We start from the raw sequence: 14,461 nt of genomic DNA, 5'->3' as shown, positions 1-14,461 counted from the left end.
GGCTTTATACCTGTATAGCTGGTGTGGGATTAGAGGGGCTCTACCATCGAGTCATTCTATCATAGAGCCCCCGTAATCCCACTTCCTTAGAGCACATGCACACTTTCAGGAAACGCTGACCTATTCAAGCACAATGCATCCAATTGCCGCAATAACTTTTATTAGGAAACTATATATAACAATATACTAGTGACACTTTTTAACTCCCGGTAATATAACAGCAGTTAAATTTAGTGAGCCCGAAGGGAGGGAGGCTGACATCTTTGCAGCATTGCTGTTGTGGGAAAACCTTTAAATAGTTTTTTTAAAATTTGTATTTTAAACTCCTATTGGTACTTGTTTGTTTATTTATTATAATACCTTTTGACTATTATTTGATTCCCAATTGGTTGACAAGGTCGTCCTGATTGCACTGATTGGTTCTTGCCAAAGAAAGAGCTACCACTGCTCCTCACTGACTCGTGATTGGCACCATATTTAAATGATCAGTGGTAGTTCTGAAGTAAAGATGTCACGAGATTAGAATTTAGCCAACATTAAGCCGCACCACCGACCAATCACTGCTCTGTATTAAATATAAAATCTATAGTATAAAAAAAGACATAGCAGCTCCTTCAGATGGGGGTGGCAGTGCCTGTAATGAGATGCCACGTCAGGATTAGTACCGTATTGACCTGAAGAGAAGCTGACCCTGAACATCAGACAACCCCATTTTTGGTGTGGGTGTGAGAAGAAGAAAAGCTCAGGCGGAGTTGAAAATGAGGCATAAAGTACCGCCTTTTGGACTGCATGTATATATACATTTGCAGACTGATTTTTTCAGATATTTCTCTATGGAGGACACCAATGCAGTAAAAGGCAAAGAATAAGAATTCAACTGCTGTTACGTTAGTAGTGTAACTTCTGTACGTATATTTTGTTTCGTCCTTCCTTGTGATGCTCAGCTAATGTGAAATGGAAAATAGTCAAGATAACCCTTATCCCTTAAAAAAATAAATAAATAAAAAAATATATATATATATAGTGTCATTGTACGACGCGGCAGAGCGCACGCGACCTGTATTGTTTACTAAGCAGTCGGGGGGGGGGCTCATCAAAGGCGTTGTCTTTACCTCGTGTCTGCTTTGCATTCCGTGCAGACGCTGGAGGAGGTGCACCTCAAGCAGTTCTCACTGCACTTTCTGCACATATTTGCATCTATGGGGGGGGAATCAAACAATACACCCGAGTGATTTATCAGACTTACACACACACAAATACAAACACACACCTTGACAGACTGGAGGCTTCTAAGCAAATGTTTCATTGACTTTCTAGCATTCATAGATGTTTTCTGACTCATAAAAGGCAATGTTAACCAAATAACCAACCATAGTCCAGGTAATGGTCCTCCTGGCAGACAGCCGTGCAGCTGTTGGTCCCCTCGGTCATGTGATTACCGGGTTGACAGGAGGTGCACTGATCACTACGACTTCCTGTACAGCTCTCGCAGGAGGAGTAACAGCGCTTACAACGCCGCCGGTCCCCCCAGAACCCCCTGGGACACTCTGACACACACATCCTGTCGGATGGAAAGACAACACGGATTCATCATGGAAATGCGAGTCTAAATCAGAGCCATCGATGCTAACCGTGTGTTATTCTTGAACTTGAGGAAAAAGTGGGAGCACGTGACGCACTGCCTCGGGTTGGGACCTTCGCAGCCGTCCTCGCTGCATTCTGGATGGCAGGGTCCTTGAATGGTAAAGACTCATAAACGGGATATGCTTGACACCAGGGGTATCCAAGTTGCAGTACGTGGGCCAACAAAAGTAAAAATACAACATTTTATCACCTATAACCCAAAGCAGACACAAAGCGTGTTTTTCATTATTTAATTTCTTCTTTGGCCTTTTTTGTATAGCTTTCCCACAGTAACATGTATTATCTTTTATTTGTTAAAGTCCACAACATAAAATGTTTTTCAAGTGTCCTGCAGGGCTGTGTATGCGGAGAACATACCAGCGTATTCTTCAGTGACATCCTCATCCTTCGGCATCTCAACCGACCGCGTTCGCTGGCGACGAACAGGATACGGAGGCTCTACGGTGCCATAAATCACCAGAGACCAATCCTTCAGCATCCCTGTGGGAGAAACACGGGAGAAGAAAGAGGGAGGGGCCTGATAAGCGGGAAGTCCCATAGAGGCCTGCCGTGTGTGTTTGTATGGAGTTCTATCACAACACTGAGATCGCTACAAAGAGCGCACCTGTTTCGGAGTTTTTTCTCCCTTCAGAGGGAGAATCACAGATTTTCAAGGTCCACTCCCCAGCTGCCTGCTCCCCCCAGCAGTGTGTTGTCATGAATTCCCACTTGTGAAATCCCTCGGTGGAGTTGTCACGAGGCCTAAACGTAAACATCACATTATTACCACACAGATGCCAAAGCTGGTTATCTTCACCAACGGGAAGGGCACATATAGACAAACAACCATTCACACTCACATTCATACCTATGGACAATTTGGAGTCGCCAATTAACCTAGCATGTTTTTGGAATGTGGGAGGAAACCGGAGTTCATGCACGGGGAGAACGTGGTCGTGTGGTTAGCGCGCAGACATCACAGCTAGGAGACCAGGGTTCAATTCCACCCTCGGCCATCTCTGTGTGGAGTTTGCATGTTCTCCCCGTGCATGCGTGGGTTTTCTCCGGGTACTCCGGTTTCCTCCCACATTCCAAAAACATGCTAGGTTAATTGGCGACTCCAAATTGTCCATAGGCATGAATGTGAGTGTGAATGGTTGTTTGTCTATATGTGCCCTGTGATTGGCTGGCCACCAGTTCAGGGTGTACCCCGCCCAAAGACAGCTGGGATAGGCTCCAGCACCCCCGCGACCCTCGTGAGGATAAGCAGTAGAAAATGAATTTTTAATTTTTATTTTTAAATTTTAAATTTTAAATTTTAAATTTTTAATTTTTAATTTTTAATTTTTAATTTTTAATTTTTAATTTTTAATTTTTAATTTTTAATTTTTAATTTTTAATAAAATATAACCTGCATATAACCTGAAGTAGTCAGGGTAGTACTTATTGTCGAAATGTAAATTGTTGATGGTAAATTGTGTCCGAAGCACTGCTTAATCCTCTTGGGGCTTGGAATTCACTAGAGCTGCACAGGTTGTTACTGGAATTCTCTTCCACTCCTACATGACGACATCACTGGTGGATGTTGGACACCTTATGCTCCTCCATCTTCCTTCTGCTTGAGGATGCCTCACTGGTGCTCAATTGGGTCCAGGTCTGGAGGAGACATACTTAGCCACTCCGTTATATTCAGCTGTTGGAAAACTACCACCCGGCCCAGTTTCCCAAGAGGGTATAATGATGTGCTTCCCAATGTTGGATTGGGTGTACGAGAACAAGACAAATTACTTTTAAAGGGGACTTATTTCCATGTTTCTGACCTATACATTTTGAATGTTGTATTCTTGTGTTAATGATAATGAGGCATACCCAAGTTTTATATTATTGTCCCTTGAGAAAATATAAAATTCATTCATTCATTCATTCATTCATTTTCTACCACTTATCCTCAACATCCTAACATGCAAATTCTACACAGAGATGGGCGAGGATGGGATTGAATTTGGGTCTCCTAACTGTGAGGTCCGCGCGCTAACCACTCGACCGCCATGCAGCCCAAAATATAAAATTGTTAGAAATAAAAAATAAAATGTAGCTAAACCAAGGTAAGCAAAAACATTTAGTGTGTTTATTGCACTGCAGTTCTACACAACTGCAAACTTATTCGTAATAACAAAAACTATTGATTAAAGTTGGAGTGTGGAAAGGGATTAATTTTCCGGGAAGCGTGCCAACAAACTAAATCCCATGAAACACCACATGAGCGTCACAACTGATCTTCCGGTTTTGGTGCCAAAAGCTCTCCGGAAAATGAATCCCAGTGTGTCTTTTTTTACTGGAAGATGGTGCTAATAAGTGACTTCATTGGGAGGCAAGCTCGCTACCTTTTGTCAAGAAGCTTCGACACAGTGCCTGAAGGTGATGTGAGTGTGATGGAAAGGTCGCCACGACGACCGCAGGCAACGCTGACACGCACCACCACGTGCTCCACATATCGGATGTGCTGCTTGGATGTTCTGGAGCCGCCGGCTGTCTCCAACACTGATGTCAAGACGCGGCCTGCGGGAATTATTCTGTCATAACACAGAAAAGGATAAAGACATAAGAGACTAAGAAAGGAAGGAAGCAGGACCTACACCAGAACCCCTTAAATGCTGCTGCAGACCTGGATAAAAGTAGGATTAAAGGCAACGTGGGGCAGTGACCTACTAGAGCCAGTAGATTAACTTTTCAGACTGTATCAGTAATGCACTTTGTAATGTACTACTGCCACCTACAGGACCGGAGTGGAACAGTACTACTGCAGCTGTTCTTTCTGTCTTATATTAGGTCTCATGAAGTGATGCAGGTGTATCTAACCTTGTCATGATGGATCAGGAAGTGGAGATTCAAGTGATAGACGCGTGGCGTCATACCTGTTTAATTGAGCGGGGGCCTCAGCGACGCACACATGCTGTGAGGGGACCAGTCTCCATCGCTTAGCCTGCAGTACCATACTCTCAGCATCCAGCAGGCCGAAGCCATACAGGTGGCTCACTGAGACACACACATATACTCATTAGATGGTGCATAAAAGGTGCTCTAGTTTCACATAACCTCGTACACTCCCGGGAGTTTGTAGGCGTTTATCAGTGTTAAAGGTACACACAGTGTCTCATTAGTGCGTATGCTTCCTGTTTTATGTTTTACTTGTTTCCCTAAAAAACAAGTTGAGAGAACATTTACCAAACCATTTCAACTGGGTATCATAGCCCCAATAATAAGATTCTATTAAAAGATGTTGGCATAACAAGCAAAGAGATATGCTCCCCTTCCAAAAGATCATCTGCAAACTTGAGAATATCTTCCCAAACTTTTGGAGGGGAGTATAGTATACACTACCGCTCAAAATTTGGGATCACTTGGACATTTTTTTGGCCAGTCTGAGATATGGCTTTTTCTTGGCAGTCCTGCCATGAAGTCCAGCATCCTGAAGTCGCCGCTTCACTGTTGATACTGACCCTGGTGTTTGACGGCTACTATTTAGTACAGCTGCCAGGTGACGACCTGTGAGGCGTCTTTGTCTTAAACTACACACTCTCAGATATTTGTCTTCTTGCACAGTTGTGCATCGTTTTTCTGTCCTTGTTAGACCCACTTTGTGCTGCTCTCTGAAGGGAGTAGTTAACAGCATGGTAAGAGATTTTAGTTTTAGTTTAGATTTTTAGATGGGTCTTCTAATAATCTATTAGCCTTATAAAATGATGAACTTGGATTAGCAGCCATACCAGGAGATTGATGCAGAGGACTGACAGTTGTTGATAGTAGGCCTCTATGCAAAAATCTACATCCTTCTTTGAAAATCATCTCATTCATTTTCATTGTTTGTGAAATGGATAAAAATGTTTGTGAAATGCATGAAAACTTGTTTTTCTTTGGAAAACAAAATTTGCAAGTGATCCCAAACTTTTGAGCGGTAGCGTACGTATGCATTCCACTTAATTAAATTAGTCAGAAACAACAGCATCAGGGGTCATTCAATTAGAACTGTGGTTAATTACTGGTAAGGGGGGGGGGGGGGCTTGGTGATAGCAAACAAGGTCAACATGCCTTGGCAATGACGTGAGAGAATAAGTATTAAAATATTCATAAATATGATGCTGAACTAACAATAATAAACATACAATGAAATGTGTTGCTCTAAATTGAGCAGTAAAAAAGCTGAAATTGTGATAGAAGTTTTGTATTGGATTTGTTTAAATCAGCAATATGGCTGTGTAACCACTTTTAATGTCTATTTCAGGTATCCTACCTTTGTGTCCGGCACCATTGGTGCGCCAATCGTCCGCCACAAGCTGATGAGCATCTGACGTCAGAACAATGATGTGCTGCACGTCTCTCCAGCTCAGCCGAGGGCTGGGAAAAGGTCACACAGAGAGAAGAACATCACCTCATCATACCAGCTCATTTCAGTCTTTCATGGTGCGTATTTATTTTTGCTTCACAGTGAACGTACTTTGCCTCCAGTGCTAGCGCAATGACCCCGGCAGCCATGGAGACCGAGGGGGCCGACCCGGATTTAGCTGTGCTGCAGCTCTGCTGTGGAGCCAACACTGGCTGTGAAGCAGATGAGGTCCCTTCAGCTGTTTATCATCTAATAACATCTTTTATTAATGTGAATGGGAAAAGGCCGGAGACGTGCAAAATGAATGAACAAACCTCATTTCTATCTATGTCTAAGTTAAAAAAATATTCCCGAACAAGAAAACTTGAACATTTTAGTGGAAATCCGCGCTATATTAGGTGCCATTTCCCTTCATAAGAACCAGTGGCGTCATCAGCCCCCTAAAATGTTCTTACCTCCCCTAAATAATTTGATATTTTTTATTGATAAAAAAAATATTTTTCGATTATTTTTTTTACAAAAAAAAATCTCTGACAAATTTCATATAATAGGGCAAAAGCAGGCTAATAAGAAAGCCAATAAGCATGCTAATACTAGCCTACTACTACTACTAGTAGTAGTAATAATCAGAAGAAGAATAATGATGATAGTAATAATAATAGGCTAATTAATAATACAATAACGATTATTATATCATTGATCACTGTCCACTGGACAGAATGGTTGCAGAGCTTGAGCAGCGGTTTTGCAGTGTAGATTGTGTGTACTTGTGTACATTTAATGGTGGCCTAAAACAGTTGAGTATCTCTACCAAGTCTGTCCAAAAGTGGGAAATTTATATCCCGGTTTTTGTTCCTTATTTATTTTTTTGATTTTTTTGAATGTTTACAGGGCGGCACGGTGGTCTAGGGGTTAGCGCACAGACCTCACAGCTAGGAGACCAGGGTTCAATCCCACCCTCGGACATCTCTGTGTGGAGTTTGCATGTTCTCCCCGTGCATGCGTGGGTTTTCTCCGGGTACTCCGGTTTCCTCCCACATTCCAAAAACATGCTAGGTTAATTGGCGACTCCAAATTGTCCATAGGCATGAATGTGAGTGTGAATGGTTGTTTGTCTATATGTGCCCTGTGATTGGCTGGCGACCAGTCTAGGGTGTACCCCGCCTTCCGCCCGAAGACAGCTGGGATAGGCTCCAGCACCCCCCGCGACCCTCGTGAGGAAAAGCGGTAGAAAATGAATGAATGAATGAATGAATGTTTACTACATTCATTCATATGCTGTGCATCCCCCCTGTCCTCAGAACCTAGTGACGCCCCTGATAAGAACCCACAGCTAAAGGTAATTTTTTCCCTCCTTGTACATTGCCTGTGCACTAAAGGTATTATAGTTGTGTTTACACCCTGTACTCACAAACTCCTCTGCAGTGGAGGCTGTAGCCAGGGTGGACGAGCACCTCTCCTGATAGTGTGCCCCATTCCTGTGCTGGATGCTGCCGCTGATGGAGATGGTGTAGATGCTGTTGCTGTAGCCGTCACACGAGCAGTGATCACCTTTTTGACCGCCGTTTCCCGTCGGCCAGACATAAACAGAGCCCCTCCCGTGTCGGCCCTATTTTTAATTAGAGCAGCAGACAGAGGCCATTCATCAACTGTGATCCTGCTCGTTAAGAATGGGGTGGAAAAGTCCTTGAGTCCTCACAGATGTAACAACGTTTTTTTTTTAAATTTCAGACCTCAAATAGTGGCCTCTCTCCAAATAGACATTTTCACGCCGACACTGGATGACGCATGTGGATGCACACACGGTTGCTTAAATATCCTGCTTTTATGTAAAATGCAAAGGCAGGTAAATGCTGGATCTTCTGTTATGCCAATTTTGCCAGATTGTTGTTTAAAAGAGGTTAGTGTCTCATCCAAAAGTTGTAACTTTTGGTGCTTGCACTGGTATGTTCCAATCGCATATTTCATAACTGTGGGAGTAGGAATTATTATAAAGTCAGTCCCCTTGGCCACTATTTGAGGAAATGCGGCATATCCTCACTGTTTCGATGCCGTTCTGCAACGCAAGGCGAGTCAGGGGCCCGGGTCCATCCACAGTGGTGCCATCATCTTCCGGGCCCCAGCTAGCTAAGTAAACATCAACGTGTTGCGGTTTGAAGCTCAGCGCCTGCGCCTCCATTATGTCCGTCACTTCCTCTTCCAGTCCATCCAGCATTCGGACACCTGCGTGTAGCGGGGAGGTGGGAATGGTCATCAAAAGCCATGCTTGTCTAAAAGGCTGACCTCTAGGAGTCTTTCCGTGTGGACTCACCACCAATCCGTGCTTGGAAAGCCACACCCATTGTGCATGAGGAGCGGTTTGCGGCGGCCACTATCCCTGCACACCAAGTCCCATGGCTGCAGAGAAGAAGGAGGAGAACATCAGAACATGAGCATGGATGCATATTGTATGAAGGAGGTCTATTTCCGTTACATCAAACCAGTGAGAAGCCAGAACTCAAAACGGGGGGATAATTTGCATATTCATATATGGATGTAATTACAGGAGAATGAAGAGGAAAATTGTGAATTAATTAAAGTAAGGATCGTCACAGGGGGTTGGAGAGCATATTGCACAAGGAGAGCAGAGTGAAAAGTTCTCACTAGTCGGCAGTGGTCTCGTAATAACTCGTAGAAGGATGTCGGTGTTGTCCGTTCACATCAAAGCTGGCGAGAGGATCCTGAGTGAGATTGGATTATGAGTAGCAGCACATAATAGGACGCCAGCAGCTATCCGTCTCTATTTCATCAAACCAATCACAAAGAGCATTATTCACCAGTCCGCTCCATGTTTAAGTGGATCGGACGTCTAATGTCCATTCCAATAGTCCTCTCCAAGTATTTTGGCCCAAAAGCTACAAGATGTCTGCCATATCCGTCTCTGTTATGCGCTCTTACACTAAGAGCTGCGCTAAATTGATAATGATTAATGTCCCCCTTACCGCCGAGAGTATCCCATCCCATCCCGGGGGGGGTACTTACGTAATTTGGTTTCAGGTCTGGATGCTCTCCATCGATGCCATCATCTAGGATGGACACCACAACACCCCTCCCAGTGTACCCCCTTCTCCAGGCCTCAGAAATTGTCATTGGGGACCGACAGACTTTGGATTTGTCCCTGCAGAGCTGTGGGGGGAATAAATAATTCTTGGACTTACACAAATAACTACAATGTTTTCTCATTTAAACAGTACATATACACACTATACATTGCTGTGGGTTACTTCACTCACATGGTATGACTGATTTCTCCACATTTGGTTTTGGAGGCGTTGGATTCGGGTGCGATGATGAGCATCTGGAGTTTGTGAGGTTGTTTTATCAAAGTAGTAAAAGGTTCTTTTGGTTCTTTTCTGGATAGCTTGCTGTTGCAGCCATTCCACCTTGAAAACAAATGAGAGTTTGCGTAGGGGCGTCACTGCATACACTTTAATGCATTTGGTGCTTATATATATACTACCGCTCAAAAGTTTGGGATCACTTGCATATTTCTATGTTTTCCAAAGAAAAACACATTCTCATGCATTTCACAAACATTTTCATCCATTTCACAATGAAAATTAATCACTTGATTTTCAAAGAAGGATGTACATTTTTGCATAGAGGCCTACCATCAACAACTGTCCTCTGCGTCAATCTCCTGGTATGGCTGCTAATCCAAGTTCATCATTTTATAAGGCTAATAGATTATTAGAAAACCCATCTAAAAAATCTGAACTAAAACTAAAATCTCTTACCATGCTGTTAACTACTCCCTTCAGAGAGCAGCACAAAGTGGGTCTAACAAGGACAGAAAAACGATACACAACTGTGCAAGAAGACAAATATGTGAGAGTGTGTAGTTTAAGACAAAGACGCCTCACAGGTCGTCACCTGGCAGCTGTACTAAATAGTAGCCGTCAAACACCAGGGTCAGTATCAACAGTGAAGCGGCGACTTCAGGATGCTGGACTTCATGGCAGGACTGCCAAGAAAAAGCCATATCTCAGACTGGCCAAGTGACCCCAAAGTTTTGCGCGGTAGTAGCTTGGGTAAGTTTTACTCTTGAGTGCACTACTTTCTGCTTTTCTTTCACAGAATGAGTCAACCAGAGTTGTTTTTTGTTTTGTTCTTTCTTATCTATGTTTTATTGTTAAATCAACTTCCTTTGCCATGACGTCATCTGCAAGCTAATTCGATTCAAGCACGTTTGTTACTTTTAGTTGTTCTGAAAAGTTATAATGAATACAATACTTGTACTTTTGGTTGGTATAAAAATGCTAATGGTACTGTTTTAGTTCATTTTTAACATGCATATAATATTAAGATTAAGATTGAAGTACCGTATCTCATGTTTACAGATACAGTTCAACATGTCCGGAAAGTCGAAGGAAGAATAAGTACTTCCATCTTCTTCTTATCAAACAATTACTTAAAATTGGTTGTCCCCGTATTGCGTTTACCAGTATACCAACTCAGATAACCAATATAAGAAAAGCTCTAACGAGGCGTTTACTCCTACTGTGTTGTAGGTGGGTTAGCGTGAGTGAATCAAGCGCTCCTTTTCTGTGACCTGCTGCAAAAGTGCTTTCCCTGAGCTCACTTGGAAACTTCTCAGTTTCAGATGAGGGACGAAAACATAAAGCTTCAACACATCAAACCGTGTCTGAAACCAGCCAGCATTGTTACAACGCCCGGGGCTTGTTCCTATCGCCAGAGATGACCCGAGGACTAAAGCGATCTGTGATTTCATCTTGGAAATCATGCCGATGGATGACTGACCTTTTACCTTTGTTGAAGATACCGTCTTTTATTAGCTATAAGTACCTTAGCCACAATTTTTGTTATTTGTTTGTACTGTACAGATACACATGACAATCACACATATATGCACGGTCTCTGTTTACAAGCACTTTGAGACCAGTTTATAAATCTGCAGTTTAAAGTCCAGATGCTATACCTCAGTCTCCGAGGCAACGCTAGCTGTCACCACATGGTTGGGCGCCGTGGACCGGCCCGCCGTCTCACGGTGGCAAAAGACGTAATAACTCCTCAGGTCTCCAATCTGGCGGCACAAATATAGCATCAGTTAAATGAATTTCATCTCCCGGTGAGTCACGGCGCTCCCCTCAATGCACTAAACAGCTGCTAAATTATCAACGGCAGTAACCGTACACTTGGGCTCGTTTTTCAGGCTGCCAAAACCTGAGCTGCCATTCCTCCGCCTCGATACGTCACCGCCTTGGTAGATTTTATTTCAAGCCCCAGAGCTGGGGGTGGTCATTTCATGAGATTTTATTAACCAGATGATAATAACGACGGTGGTGACAAGAATACATTTGGAGGTCTAATTAAAAAAAAAAAGTAATCCCACATGTTGTGAGATTTTAATATTGATTTAAGAGGTCAGCTCTTATCAGCCGCGGCGCTCACAAAGGCTGTTCTCCCAAGAGCTTTTACATGCTAATTTTACACGACATAACCCCCCTCTGCTTTAGCTCTTAAAATATTGATCGTTTCCATTCCGTCCTCACTGATTAACAGTGCCTTTTCTTTGTAGACTTATGTGATTAAAATAGTGGAGGGTCTGCTTCTTTGGGGTTAACTGCTCGAATAATTAATATTATATGGCCGGGGGGAGCAAATTAAAAGGGTGCGAGAGGTGAACAAATTAAAGTTGACGCAAGTGTTGCCGTCAATGTAATTAAACTAATATTTTAACTGAATTCTACAGCGGTTTACAGTGACACTTTATTACCTCCCATGTTTTTTTTTCTTCATTGCTTGGTTTACTGCAGCTGAAGGCAGCAGCTTTGACTGTCACATTTGATCAATGTTTTAATACTTGATATCTTGAACGGATAATAAATATCACCCTGTCCGGCAGATGTTTCACGGCAAATTGCGTAGAATACATTTTCATTTACTGCGCCTCCGTAGACTGGCAAAACACAATTTATGGTTCCTTTCCGGTTGCTTCTTTTATAATGGATGCTTTTTTATATGTTGTTTGCCAATGTTGCATAGTTTGTTTGCTTCTGACTGAAGCTGTTTTCACTGGCCACTTCATTAGGTACGCATGCAAAATCTAATGAGGTTCAAAACAAGCTGACGATTCACATATAATTCGTAATACCTTTATTACTGTGTTTCTAGTAGTACCAACTGTTGTGTTGTATATTTTGTCGTACTTACCTGTCCCATATTCGTAAATCCATACTTCTCTGCAATCCTGCTCACAGATTCCGACCCTGCGTTTATTCTTACAGCCCAGTCATTTGTGTAGATGGTGGCTTGGCAAAAGTGCAACAGTGTCCCGATCCATAGTCTCAAATAAACGTCCATAACTGCTGAGGAAGCAAGGCGGCCTCCAAGTGTGATTTTCAGGCGCATTCGCTTCTCGCGTCTTCGCCTTCAGAAGTTTTTGTCATAGCTACAGTTGTAATGAAGGTAGGCTCAAAATGCATGGGTGCTTCTCTGCTGGAAACCGGACGGGACTAGTTTGGTCCTTCACGGGGGCCAAGCAGGTATCAGGTGCCTGGGCCAACATGGAAGATGGGTATCAACACACACACACACACACACACCGATGCAAAGACACCCTTTCGGTGCATCATCATGACTCTACTCTTTACTAGACAGGTGGTCCCATAAATTAATTAAAAACTGAATTTTGGTTTTGATCATTGGTCATTGCGGTTCGAACATCACTCCCACACACTGTCACTTTTTTTCAAAATTATTTATTTTGTGATTGACTATGGTCCATTATTTATGGAAGCCCGTTTCCGCCACTGAAAAAAAAAATATCCCAATGGTAAATCGGAATTACGAGATAAGAAAGTCAAAATTACGAGATAAAAAGTTGAAAAAAAATATCCCAATGGTAAGTTGAAATAATGACATAAAAAGTCAAAATTCTGAGATAGAAAGTCGAAATTATGAGATAAAAGTCAAAATTATGAGATAAAAAGTCAAAATAACAAGATAAAAAGTCAAAATTACGAAATAGAAAGTCGACATTACGAGATAGAAAGTCAAAATTATGAGATAAGAAAGTGTAAATTATGAGATACCAACTGCGCATGTGCCGTCTTTTTCACCGTCGTCTTCGTCGCTTGGCAAAATGGCTAGACAGTTGTGAACAGCCACATCCCTTTTATTATTTCCATGCCTCAAAATTCTTTCCAATGTGCGTTTGCGTAGTACAATTCCATGTGAATTTACCAGCAAATGAAGTATTTCATCACTTGGAAAGCCACACTTAAAGTACTCCTCAATGTACTCACAATCCATGTCTGAACAGAAGAGCTGCTGCTGTGACTCTTCTACAAAGCTAGCTCATTATTTACACTTTTTAGCTCATTATTAGGACTTTCTATCTCATAATTTCAACTTTATCTCAAAATGTTAACCTTTTTATCTTTTTATTTCAGCTTTTTATCCCGTTATTTCGACTTTCTATCTCATAATTTTAACTTTTTATCTCGTCATTTTGCCTTTATATCTCATTATTTTGACTTTTTATCTCATTATTATGACTTTCTATCTCAGAATTTCAACTTTCTTATCTCAAAAGTTCGACTTTTGATCTCGTGATTTTGACTTTTTATCTCGTTTTTTCTACTTTCTTATTTTGTAATTTCGACTTTTTATCTCATTATTTTGACTTTTTATCTCGTAATTTCAACTTTCTTATCTCATAATTTCGACTTTTCATCTCGTTATTTTGACTTTTTATCTCAGAATTTTGACCTTTTTATCTCATTATTTCGACTTTTCAGTGGCGGAAACGGACTTCCGTAATTATTAGTCAAAAAAATACTGAAATATAAGTTATAATATTAAAGTGTTCTGGCCACTAGGTGTCAGTAATGGCACAAAACATTGATAAGAAATCACATTACCGTCACACTGCATGTTGTCCGCCATGACATGAAACCCTTTCTTAAGTTTAGAATAAATAAAGTGGAGGCTAACTAGTTAGCTTGCTAGCATGCTATGCAGTGGTGGTCGCCTGCAGTGATCCCGTAGCTTGCGCATTAGCAATGTCATGTAAACGAAAGCATAATTGGAGTGTAAAGGCTTCTACAGGGGTGTTCTAATTATCAAAAAAACTATTTAGGAAGTCATTAAGAGGTTTTTCTATGCTCTAACTACGAAAATATTCCATCCAAGGTTGGGTCACGAGGGTAGCAACCTCAGCTCCTCTCGTTAGCTAGCTTGGTGTTAGCTTGCTTGGTGTTAGCTCGTATTCCTCCACGCCTTCCTCACCTTTGTTTACATTTTCGACTCTCACTTTAAGTCGAATCCCACTCTGATGATTGGAGTCGTGGAATAGTCGACTATTCTAAGACAGTCCTAGTAGTGATGAAGGATTTTGACACCAGAAAATAAAGCGTGCTTTGAATGTATGGACAGGATTAACAAAGTATT

The 14,461-nt window shown here is 42.0% G+C and overlaps 1 protein-coding gene across 1 annotated transcript in view; it reads right to left on the bottom strand.

Annotated features, from left to right (window-relative positions):
- Positions 1–12,611, bottom strand: part of pcsk5a (proprotein convertase subtilisin/kexin type 5a) — a 28,609-nt gene extending 15,998 nt beyond the window's left edge. The window contains exons 1-17 of the mRNA XM_058059119.1: positions 12,221–12,611; positions 10,986–11,090; positions 9,280–9,429; positions 9,029–9,172; positions 8,651–8,727; positions 8,319–8,404; positions 8,049–8,230; positions 7,419–7,616; positions 6,119–6,219; positions 5,915–6,018; positions 4,539–4,659; positions 4,008–4,196; positions 2,249–2,385; positions 2,002–2,124; positions 1,632–1,734; positions 1,371–1,561; positions 1,113–1,197 (exon numbers count right to left, since the gene is read on the bottom strand). Of these exons, the coding sequence (XP_057915102.1) occupies positions 1,113–1,197; positions 1,371–1,561; positions 1,632–1,734; positions 2,002–2,124; positions 2,249–2,385; positions 4,008–4,196; positions 4,539–4,659; positions 5,915–6,018; positions 6,119–6,219; positions 7,419–7,616; positions 8,049–8,230; positions 8,319–8,404; positions 8,651–8,727; positions 9,029–9,172; positions 9,280–9,429; positions 10,986–11,090; positions 12,221–12,418 (2,294 nt within the window). The 5' untranslated portion in view covers positions 12,419–12,611. The remainder of the gene's footprint in view (positions 1–1,112; positions 1,198–1,370; positions 1,562–1,631; positions 1,735–2,001; positions 2,125–2,248; positions 2,386–4,007; positions 4,197–4,538; positions 4,660–5,914; positions 6,019–6,118; positions 6,220–7,418; positions 7,617–8,048; positions 8,231–8,318; positions 8,405–8,650; positions 8,728–9,028; positions 9,173–9,279; positions 9,430–10,985; positions 11,091–12,220) is intronic.
- Between the last annotated feature and the right edge of the window lie 1,850 nt (positions 12,612–14,461).

Source organism: Doryrhamphus excisus, chromosome 2, assembly GCF_030265055.1.
Source record: "Doryrhamphus excisus isolate RoL2022-K1 chromosome 2, RoL_Dexc_1.0, whole genome shotgun sequence".
In the NCBI taxonomy this organism is placed as follows: domain Eukaryota; kingdom Metazoa; phylum Chordata; class Actinopteri; order Syngnathiformes; family Syngnathidae; genus Doryrhamphus; species Doryrhamphus excisus.
This window is presented reverse-complemented; position numbering and strand designations above follow the sequence as displayed.